We start from the raw sequence: 12,114 nt of genomic DNA on the forward strand, positions 1-12,114 counted from the left end.
AACATATCGTTGCTGTTGGGCAGAAACCTCTTATCTCCACATTCCAACTTTTGGTGTTTTTTTGTAAATTAACGCGCGACTTGATCATACTACAGCGTCACACAAAGGCATCAAAAGTATCAGATCTAACAAGCGCGAAATGACACGTTTTGAGCTTGTAGATCTGCTACTTTTACCATTTTTGAATTTGAATCCTGAAAAGTTACCGTTTTGGAGATATGAGGTTTCCACCCGGCAGAGCAGTTTTAAAACCCTGAATTGTAATGTAACTCTGAGTGTAAAAATGGTACGTACAGGTCCATTTGGTTCCATTTGTACACTCTCAGAGTTACAGACCCATAAGGGTCCATTCGGTTCCCCTTGTATACTCTTTTTACTTTATGCTCACTGGACTAGTAAGTAAGTTGAAAAGATGGAAAAGTGTACAGTAATGTTTAATAAGATGTACAGTACACTGTATTATAGGTCATTGTGATGATTTGATACGTTTATTTGTCATTGTTTACATACAGTGCACACCAACAACCGATGCCATGTAAATAATGACAGGATAAGGACATTACCCGCATATTATCAAACATAAATAATACAATTCACATCCCTGGGGGGCTTTTTCATTATAACTAGATTGAGTATTTATATTGATAATAACCTTGCTGAATGAGATAAGCTGCACCGTTAGCAGTCGGTTTACTCCCTGTGCACATCTGAATTATACATTCAGGGACATTAAGGCTTAATTAATGTACCAGATGTGTGATGAATTTCCTCTTAATATGTAAATGTTAAAGCCAATATAATTAATTTGTAATTGCAATTGCCAATTTATGGTAATATGCCACGTGCTTGTTGCAGAATGTTGACACTGTAGAGAGGTAATTCTAGTTTGTACACAATGCCCTGGTAGCTAACAAACTAGTACAGTGGTCCTGTAACCAGTTTGATACTGGTTTGATACTGGTTTGAATACTGTCAAAATGTTCAAAGGTTCCTTATTTCCCTGACTCTCTTCTGTAAGGAATTACGCAGTTTGCAACCATGTCGTCCAGCTCTCAGAGCTAAATTTAACACTGAGCATTTTACTGTGACACAGTCCTGTCATGAATGCAAGAGAAATCCCCAAACATTCTTAGAAACACCATTGGATAAAGCAATCATTGGGAAAAACAACACAAAGCTAAAGATTAATGTACAAACGTATAGAACAAATATTTAAAAAAAAGGAAGTTCTCCCTGAATAGATGAATGAATGTAAACAGCTCTAACATTTTACATGGGAAGATTGTTATTATTGCATTGTCACAGACAGTGGTGGAAAGTAACTAAGTACATTTACTTAAGTGCTGTACTTAAGTACAATTTGGAGTTATTTGTACTTTCAAAAGATTTTGTATACATTTGAAAACTTGAAATGGGATATTCTGCATAATGAGTACTTGAATTTTGGTACTTTAAGTACATTTTGATGCCAATACTTTTGTACTTTTACTCAAGTACATTTTATATTCCGGAATTTTACTTGTACCAGAGTATTTCTATATTGCAGTATTGATACTTTTACTTGAGTAAGAATTTTCAGTACTTTTTCCACCACTGGTCACAGATTGGTGAAAGTCATCAATCCAGTGACATCAACCAGCACCCGGACTGTCGGACAGCATCGTGATTGGTCAAGGTTCTCCATGTGATGTCATCACCAGTCATCGACTGTTGCCTCCCACGATGTTCAAATGTTTCCGTCTTACAGTCTGGCAACGGAAGCTCTGAAAATGATCAGAGGATATAAGGCGGATGTGACGTCTAGTCCTCGGAGTCCTCGCTGCCTCCGTTTCGTCTTTACAGTTGCGCAAATTTGTCCTAATATAAATCGAAATGATCTAAGCTTGCAGTATATCTTGCTGCTTTGCCGAAATAAAAAGGCTAAAATAAAATGTAAAGATATTCAAAAGTATATTTTCGTGAACGGAAATGACGAGCAGATGACAACTTCCGTTCTCCGATTTCAGTGTACTGTACAATTTTGAGGTATTTTTTCTTTAGTATTTCAAATTGTCAGTACTTTTACTTCTACTCCACTACATCTCAGAGACAAATATAGTACTGTTACTCCACTACAATTATTTGAAAACTTTAGTTACTTTATAGATGTTGATAATTAGTACAAAACATACTGTACATTAACCACTTCAGCCCTGTTTAAACTTTGGCGGCTATTTAAAAATAGCCGATCTACAAGCTCACAACGTGTCGCATCGCAACGCGTTGCAAGCTTGTAGATCTGCTATTTTCAAACGATTTTGTATACATTTTAGTCATATAACTTCTGAAACGGGACATCCTGCATAATGAGTACTTTTACTTTTGGTACTTTGGTAAGTATATTTTGATACCTATACTTTTGCACTTTTACTGAAGTAAATTTTGATTACCAGACTTACTTGTATTGATACTTTTACTTAAAGAAAAAATCACACCCTGTGTGAAGAGAGTGGTGCCTTTGATGAGCCCCGTATTGATGTTGATATTGTCATCAATGTTTGTTTTTTGGACATACGGACGGACACACAGACAAAGTCAGATATAGGAGTGGTTGGCACCACTCAAAAAGTGTGAGTACCTTTTCCACCACTGGGTGTAGTCCCAGACTCTATATATATAGCATTCAGAGATTGTGTGGATAGTTGTCTGGCTACGCAAGACCACCGTTCGTCAGACACCGGTGGCCTCCATCATCATCTTCTCGTTCATTTCGGCGTCGCTCCTGGGCGACTTCTGCCGTCCCTTAAAGACGTTCACGTCACACAGGGTCAGGATGGGTCGGTGTGGCCACGCCTGACGCAGGTCACTGGATGGAGTGGTCATACCGTTAGGATTCTGAAAGAAAACCCAATCCTGTTAAAAAAAAACACTCAATGCGGGAAAGCATCTGTGTCATTTTAGCCATATATATATAAATAAATATATAAATATATAAATAAATAAATATTATCTATATATCTATATATATCTCTATATATATATATATATAAATAAATATATAAATATATAAATAAATAAATATTATCTATATATCTATATATATATATATATATATATATATCTATATATATATATATATATATATATATATAGCAACATACGTTTTTCAGAAAACTCAAAAATAGAAGAAGAAAAAAAAGTTTGAGAATCACTGATTTAGAAGACATTTTGTAGAATCGGCCTCAGGTCTTAAAGGTAATAATAACAAAACAACACATACTGCGCGCGCACACACACACACACACACACACGCACACGCACACGCACACGCACACACGCACACGCACACACGCACACGCACACAAATTGAAATTCAGCACTGGGACGGCTACCAACTTGTCATATTGTGATGCTTGCTCAGGTACATTTGGAGTCTGAATGGGATGCCCTTTCACGTCTCAGGTCGGCGAGGACAGAATAAGAGTGGGAATCACTTGGGGGGGGGGGGGGGGGCACCTCTCTCAAGCCGGCATCTGACGGCGTGCCTTCCTTTCAAAGTTTTTAACTTGTTTTCAAAGTTGTTAATGGCAACATTGCCCTTTTCTTGATAGGGTTGCGTATTGTTTGTTTTTACTCAATACTTTTATTCGATAATGTAGCGATAGTGGTCTCCAGTGGGGGTGTGTTAAAACCCATTTAGACCTGGAACACCAGGTAACTATACCTTTCAATCCGGGAACCCCTTTTGGTGTAGTTGTCGCTGTATACAGTATATAACAACATAATTTCTTTTTTTAATTTGAATACAATTTTTTTTTTAAACAGAAAGCTTAAGTCAGGATTTAGAAGGCGTTTGTAGAATTGGTCTCAGGTCTAAATGGGTTAACCCATTAAGAATTAAAACACTTTCGCAATTTTTTCAAAAATGTTCAAAAATAGCAGATGTACAAGCTTGCAGCTTGCAGTTCTATTTTTGATCTAAATCCTAAGAGTTTTTTTTTTTTTAAACTTATGTTGCTATGCATAGCTAAAATCTAAAATGACACGGATGCTTTCCCGATTTGAATGGGTTTTAAACTGTGCAGTAGCATCATTTAAAGTGAGGTTCACTCACCCGCCACAGCGCTACAAATATATATATAGGGATGCACATCAAGGGGACGATGATGAGGATGGAGCAGAGCGAGGTGGTGAAGACCCCGGGGACGTAGTCGTACACCGTCAGAGGTTGTTGGATCGCCAGGTCATACATCATGGTCACCTATACAGGGAACAGAGGTCATACATCATGGTCATACGTACATCAGGGTCACCTACTGTATACAGGGAACCAGTGGTGGAAAGTAACTAAGTACATTGTACTTTACTTGAGTATTTCCAATTTCCAATACTTTTACTTCTACTCCACTACATCTCAGAGGCAAATATTGGTACTTTTACTCCACTACAATTATTTGAACATTTTAGTTACTAGTTACTTTTCAGATATAAACTATGATATAATGAAAAATACATTAACCATTTTAGCCCTCTTTTATACAGGCTATTTGAAAATAGCAGATCTACAAGCTCACAACGCGACGCGTTGTGAGCTTGTAGATCGGCTATTTTCAAATATTTAGTACTTTTACTTTTGGTAACTTAAGTACATTTTGATGCCAATACTTTTGTACTTTTACTCAAGTCAATTTTTAATTTTCGACTTTTACTTGTAACAGAGTATTTTTATGTTGCAGTATTGGTACTTTTACTTAAGTAAAGAATTTGAGTACTTTTTCCACCACAGGGAACAGAGGACAGTCATGTTGACAGGCATTTGGCAGACGCTCTTATCCAGAGCGACTTACAGTAAGCAAGGTAAATGATCACATGCATAGAGTTAGTGCCACAGGAAACTATAGGAAGACGGGTAAACCAAGAACCTATATAGCATCAGTATAAGTAAGTACTGTATATACAGTATACGGCTTAATCCATTAAGACCGGGAACGCATCTGTGTCATTTTAGATGTATTTCTATTCAAAAATAGCAGATATACAAGCTCATACGGTAGCTACGAGCTTGTAGATCTGCATTTTTTATTTTATTTTATCGTGAACAAATCTTTCAATATAAACTCAAATTGAACTCAAATCTTTGCTTCTGGGGGGGGTCCCTGGAACATGTCATGGGTTCCTGGACATGAAAAAAGTTTCTGGGGGGGGGCGGGGTTGCAACACGGGTCTATTCTACAAAGTATGTCGGATGGAAACCTCATTATGTCAAAAACTGTTACTTTTCAGGATTCAAATTCAAAAACAGCCAAAGCAGCAGATCTGTAAGCTCGAAAAACGTGCTACTTTTCGAGCTCGTAGATGTGCTACTTTTGATGCTTTTTGTGCGACGCAGTAGTATGATCAAGTAGGGCATCGGTACTCAAAGTGGGGTCCGGGGTCCAGGGGTACTAACGGGTCCATTTGGTTCCATTTGTACACTATCAGAGTTAAATTAACATTGATTTTACAATATAAATTGGGGTCCCAGGGATAGAAATGCCATTAAATGAGGATCCGTAGCCTAATGCATGTCAAACTGGGGGTCCTTGAAACTAAAATGGTTGAGAATCACTGCTAGAGAGCCGTAAAAATCTTCTCTTATGGGGGTCCCTGGCATATCTTTTCGAATGGGGGTCCGCGGGCTAATAAGTGTCAATTTGGGGGTCCTTGACATGAAAAAGTTTGAGAACCACTGAAGTAGGGCGTTAAAAATATGGAGATAGGAGGTTTCTGCCCAACAGCAACGATAGAAGGTTTAAGTGGTTGACCCCCCCCCCCCCCCTTCTCTTTCTCTTACTGTCATTTTTCTCTCTGTTTCTCTCCTCTGGCCACTCCCACATTCTTTGTCCACCAGCCAGAGAGAAGGTAGAGATGAAAAGCAAAATGTCCATATACTTTATGGTCTCAAATCCACACGGGAGCAGTGGTGGAAAGTAACTAAGTACATTTACTTAAGTACTGTACTTTTTGAGGTATTTGTACTTTACTGGAGTATTTCCAATTTCCAATACTTTTACTTCTACTCCACTACATCTCAGAGGCAAATATTGTACTTTTACTCCACTACAATTATTTGAAAACTTTAGTTACTAGTTACTTTTCAGATATAAATTATTATATTATAAAACATGCATTAACCACGTTAGCCCTATTTTATACCTACAGTAGGCTATTTGAAAATAGCAGATCTACAAGCTCACAACGCGTCGCAGCGCGACGCGTTGTGAGCTTGTAGATCGGCTATTTTCAAATATTTAGTACTTTTACTTTTGGTACTTTAAGTACATTTTGATGCCAATACTTTTGTAATTTTACTCAAGTAATTTTTTAATTCTGGACTTTTACTTGTAACAGAGTATTTTCATATTGCAGTATTGGTACTTTTACTTAAGTAAAGAATTTGAGTACTTTTTCCACCACTGCACGGGAGGTTAGGAAAGTGCTCCACCTTGCAGTCAGCAGAAGTACTGCACACCAGTGTTGCAAGATTTTGCAAGAGAAACAACTAACCACCAGGTCTTTGAAAACGAGTCCAAAAGAAGCTACCACAGGCCACAATGAGCATTCGCTTATTATTTGAAATAGCCGATCAACAAGCTCACAATTGTGACATGAAAATATGAGAGAATCACTGGTTCAAACAAAATAAGGAAACAATCCCAAATAAGCATTTGGAACTTTGGAAACAAGCCCCAAAGACCGCGACTTAACAGAAAAACAAGCCCAAAGTCGCTTTTAATAAGCAGACATGGCAACACTGCTGGACATCCATGTTCCCGTTGCATCATTGTGTATTATAGCAGTTAACATTGTTTATTGGACATGTCCTCAGTTTCTACAAATAACATAACATCTGCAATCTGGCAATACAGACTGATCACAGAATGTACACAGGATCTGAAAACAAACGATGTTCACATGGGATAGACCTCGCCCAATTCGGAGACCGTCACTACTTAGTAAACTTGACCTTTCACTCTGCACTTGGTGTGATCTTTTTTCCCTCTGCACCAAACCAAATCTACAAGCTTGTAGATCTGCTATTCTCAGCGATGCGACGCGTTGTGAGCTTGTAGATCTGCTATTTTCAAAAGATAAATGTTATACATACAGTATAATACCTTGTGAAACGGGACATTCTGCATAATGAGCACTTTTACTTTTGGTACTTCAAGTATTGATATTTTGATGCCAATACTGTGTTTCTACATGGCAATATTGATACTTTTACTTAAGTAAAAAAAAAAAGAAAAGCACTTTTTCCATCACTAATAATAATAAATAATAATAACACATCAGATTTATATAGCGCTTTTCTTAGTACTCAACGTCGCTTTACAACAAAACAAAACAAAATAAACAAACTGCGTTTGAGTCCAGCTCTCCTGAAGCACAACGTGACTCGTAGTTAGAGCAGCACTAATTAAGATTTGGCGAAGAGACGGGTGAATCTGACTTGATCCAAATGAGATAGGCTCCTTCATTGGTCCGACGCCCACCGCGGTAGAGAGCCGGTCAAATTACTGGAAGCATGAACGGGTCAGGAAATCAATGGTGGAGTCAGTAAATGAGTGAGCCTGCACAGAGTTTCGACAACAATGCATCCTTCAGGGCTTAATGAAACAGAGAGAGAGAGGAACTGGCAAACAGAGTTCAGAGCAGTAAAGAACACTATACTTTCCACCCCAAGTCTTTAACTTAGAGACGATAATCACTGACGTGGCATGATGCCATACACTCAGCATGTCTGAAGAAAAACTAGAAAATAGAAGGTTTGGAAGAGATGTGTAGGCCTACGTGAGGAGATTAAAAAGTCTCCTTTAGACTTTGCAAGAATTAGATACAGTACAAAAGATGTGCCACAAAACAAATCCCACTTAAAAAAAAAAAAAAAAGTAAAAATGTTATTAATAGGCTACTTATCGCAGTATACAATATTTCCTAGTTGAATATATCCGCACTAAACCGTAAGAAAAAGAAAAGGTGACATTTTTTAAGTTTGAATCACGTTTCTAGCTCAAACTATGTGTGGTCACAAAAACAATTGGTCAGAATAAATAAATAATACAAAACAAAGATAACGAGTGTTAGTGAGAGAAAAGGGGGGGAGGGTACAAATGAACTCAGAAAAGAGGAGAACAGTCAGTCAGTGTGTGTATGTGTGTGTGTGTGTGTGTGTGTGTGTGTGTGTGTGTGTGTGTGTGTGTGTGTGTGTGTGTGTGTGTGTGTGTGTGTGTGTGTGTGTGTGTGTGTGTGCGCGTGTGCGTGCGTGCCTCACCCCACAGATGAGCGGTGTGACAAACAGCCAGCAGTACTTCAGCACGGGGAACGGCCGGTACCCTATCATGTCCTCGATGTTGTCATAGAAACGGTCCGCGCCTGTGAAGTCACCACCACAACGTTTAGACATCACACAGTCAATCTGTCTATTTTCATATAGGGCATAGGGCCCCCTAGATTGGCTAAAGTGGTTAAACGTCTGAAAATACACATTGACATGAATCCAACAGTGCCGACAGTGCTGTCAAACAAGTCTATGAAGCTACGGTATCTATGAAATCTATGAAAAAGTTCTTCAACACAATGTCATACAATATGTTGTGGGGGTCCCTGCTTCATCTCTCTCTCAGCTAAGGGGTCCTTGGCCTGAAAAACGTTGCGGACCCCTGGGTTAGATCACTCAGTCAATGTGTCTATTTTCATACTGTATAGGGAACACCCTCAAACTGATGGACAGATGCTCTGGGACGGTCAGTGGTGTGCACAGACATTTTGAGGGGCAGGTGCTCAAGTAAATGATACTTTTTTTTGTTGACTTGGTCTGCTCTTTTTTCCCTCTACACCTATACCTCTTTGCCAAAAATAGCCGATCTACAAGCCCACAACGCCTCGCAGCGCGAGGCGTTGTGGGCTTGTAGATCTGCTATTTTTGGCTAAAGTTCTCCTCAGAACTAGGTTTCGAGTGGTGATGGTAAAAAGAAAAATCATATCACATAAAGAATTGGCGGACCCCCTGTAGTAACTCTGAGGACCCCCTAGGGGTCCCGGACCCCCTGTTGAAGACCCCTGCTGTAAACTGGAGGAAAAAAACGTTTTTTTCTCCTTTTTTTCAAAAGGGCACTTCTGGTCAAGAGGGCAAAGGGCAGTAGCTCTAACACCACCTAGAGTCTATCTGTGCACGTCCCTGGGGCCGGTGGTACAAAGGTCCTGAATTCTCTCCTGCTGTGGCAGAGACGTGATCTCAGTGTTGTGAATTGCCAATGAGCGTATATATATATATATATCTGCAGTACTGATTTGTCTGTGGCTTTCCTGGTTGGAGTGTTTCTCTGCAAATTGGACTGTTGAGGATTGGCCCTGCTGCTGCGTTCACACTGCAGCTACAAAAGATACAAAGCTACAAAACAAAGCAGCATAATGTGTCGCAGAGTCGCTGTTTATTTGTTGCTCAACAAGCTCGTTGACGTCATCAAGACCATTAAACCAGAAATGCCCCCCCACACCCAACTGTTTACTGTACATATATGTTTTATTGCTACTAGTGTTGATGATGTCTTTTGAGATGTAGTGGAGTAGAAGTAAAAGTATAGAAAATGGGAAATGCTCCAGTAAAGTAAAAGTACCTCAAAATTGTACTTAAGTACAGTACTTGAGTGCATAATTAATTTCCACCACTGCCAATGTACTTCGGGAAAAATGTCTGTGGGACTAATGGAACAGCACCTTGTTGACTGACTGACTGCAGAGTACACAAACAGCCATATTAAATTACTGTAGAAACTGATTCCTTGAATATTGCTCCATGATACTTAATCCCTTTTTTGTTGATTTTCACTCCTTTGGTATTTCCTTTGGGAAAGTAAACCTGGAATGTTGAGAGGAAACGGAAATCCCTTAATACCAACAGAACTCTAAACTAAACTAGCCCCGGCTTATCCAAGATCCACTTTGGGGATCTTGGCCAATACTATACTCTCAACTAAAACGTACATAATGTGGCTTCAAATGATAAGAAAAGCCATTGTTTACAATTTATATATTAATATTATTTCTAATATTAATAAATATTTGTTTAACTCCTCAAGTGGCTTGCCATAATGCCTCTATCCTAGCTCTATTTAAAGGACAACTTTGTTTTTGTTTTTACAACAAGGGTTATTTTATGAGTTTATAATAACAAAGAAATGAGAGTTAAAATGTATTCATCTATTGATTTTGGGTAATTGGTAAATATGTCATTTTTTTACACAATAAGCCGGCTATTTTTGTATGAAATATGAAACATCTGACAGCCCCGTCTTGATCACATGACTACAGAGATAATGTGTAGCGATTTGCATGATGTTAGGATAAAATCTGCCCTGGCCTCCATGCCTTTGGCCTCGCAAAGACAAAAATAGCCAGCTATTTATAAATAAAACGGCATATTTACCAATTTACCAATAAATTAATACATTTTAACACATCTTTTAATTATTAACATTACAAAAAAAAAAAAAAGTTGTCCTTTGTCTACTCTTTCTAGAACTTCTAACTGCTGAGTAACTTGTCTGACAGTAAAAAAACAGTCAGTCTGTCTGTCTGTCTGTCTGTCTGTCTGTCTGTCTGTCTGTCTGTCTGTCTGGCGGATGTTTTCCTGCTGCCAGCTGAAAAGAACAAATATTGAATTGGTTTACAAACCACTGGAGGGTTACAAACTGGAGGGGGAAGTCGGCTACACCACGTGTGTTGCAGTCAGTGAGTGCCAGTGGTGGAAAGTAACAAAGTACATTTACTCAAGTGCTGTACGTAAGTACACTTTTGAGGTATTTTTACCGGAGTATTTACTTACTACAAATTGACTAATTATTAGTCAATTTGTAGATTTTGATTATTATTACAAAACATGCATTAACCACTTAAACCCTATATATACTCCGGCTATTTGAAAATCACCAAGCTCACAACGCGTCCCAAGGCGGTGCATTGTGAGCTTGTAGATTTTCAAAAGACTTTATACTTTTTGAAAACTTGTGAAATGGGTCATTATGCATAATGAGTACTTCGGTAGGAGACTCAAATGCAGGTCAATTGAGTCACTCCGCCGGTCATCAAATTATTGGCTTAGGAATGCGACAAAAACAAAAAAATCTCTATGAATTAAAGGCTTCATGGGATGTGCAATTGATACAAAATAAGTCATTTTTTGGGTGAACTACACCTTTAAGTATATTTTGATGCCAATACGTTTGTACTTTTACTCAAGTAAAATTTGAATACCGGACTTTCACTTGTAACATCGTTTCTACATTGCAGTATTGATACTTTTACTTAAGTCAAATATTTGAGTACTTCTTCCATCACTGCTCATTCAGCAGAGGGAAGTAGGCTACACCACAGTGTTGCAGTCAGTGAGTGCAGTGAAAAAAGAAAAGAAGAGGGAGTGTATAACAGCCGGTGGTGACAGAACGTACCGTACACCCAGGCGATGACGACAGTCTCAAAACAGGCTATGAAGAGCAGGCTGGTTCCACTGGGACCGTAGGTGTCAATCAGAGAAAAGATCAGAATCCCGCCCTATAACAGACAGACACACAGAGGCATAGAACTGAATGAGCAAACCCTGGGTGGGAATTTAAATCTGTTGGTACATACAAATACATACTGTTTGGCAGATGGAAAGTGGATTGTAACTGTCTTAACCACTTGAATTTATATACCCAGGTATATATTGACCTGGGTCTCCAAAGGTTCCTACTCTCAATACTTTATACTTCTACTGCACTACATCTCAAAGGCAAATATGTACTTTTACTCCAACATAATTATTTGAAAACTTTAATTATTAGTTCCCCTCCTTTTTTCTCTCAACACAAATTGCACCAAAGCTGATCTACAGGTTCACAACGCGTACATCGGCTATTTTTGCCTTTTTATTATGACCAACAGTGGCCAAAAACATATTAATTCTGGGGTCCTTGACATGAAAAGGTTTGAGAACCAGTGGTCTATACTGTATAAAGTGTCTTCCCAGATATCTCACAACCGTTCGCCTGTTGCCTTGACTTTAATGACTTTAAACATCCCGTAATGTTTGTTGAGTAGTGCTTAAACCCTTCT

General features: G+C 38.6%; 1 protein-coding gene across 1 annotated transcript in view; it reads right to left on the reverse strand.

Annotated features, from left to right (window-relative positions):
- Positions 1 to 2,267: 2,267 nt before the first annotated feature.
- Positions 2,268 to 12,114, reverse strand: part of LOC311039464 (sodium- and chloride-dependent betaine transporter-like) — a 34,528-nt gene continuing 24,681 nt past the window's right edge. The window contains exons 12-15 of the mRNA XM_084049357.1: positions 11,469 to 11,571; positions 8,294 to 8,394; positions 4,094 to 4,240; positions 2,268 to 2,874 (exon numbers count right to left, since the gene is read on the reverse strand). Coding sequence (XP_083905483.1) covers positions 2,710 to 2,874; positions 4,094 to 4,240; positions 8,294 to 8,394; positions 11,469 to 11,571 — 516 coding nt within the window. The 3' untranslated portion in view covers positions 2,268 to 2,709. The remainder of the gene's footprint in view (positions 2,875 to 4,093; positions 4,241 to 8,293; positions 8,395 to 11,468; positions 11,572 to 12,114) is intronic.

This window comes from Gymnoscopelus microlampas, assembly GCF_963454915.1.
Source record: "Gymnoscopelus microlampas genome assembly, chromosome: 23".
NCBI lineage: Eukaryota > Metazoa > Chordata > Actinopteri > Myctophiformes > Myctophidae > Gymnoscopelus > Gymnoscopelus microlampas.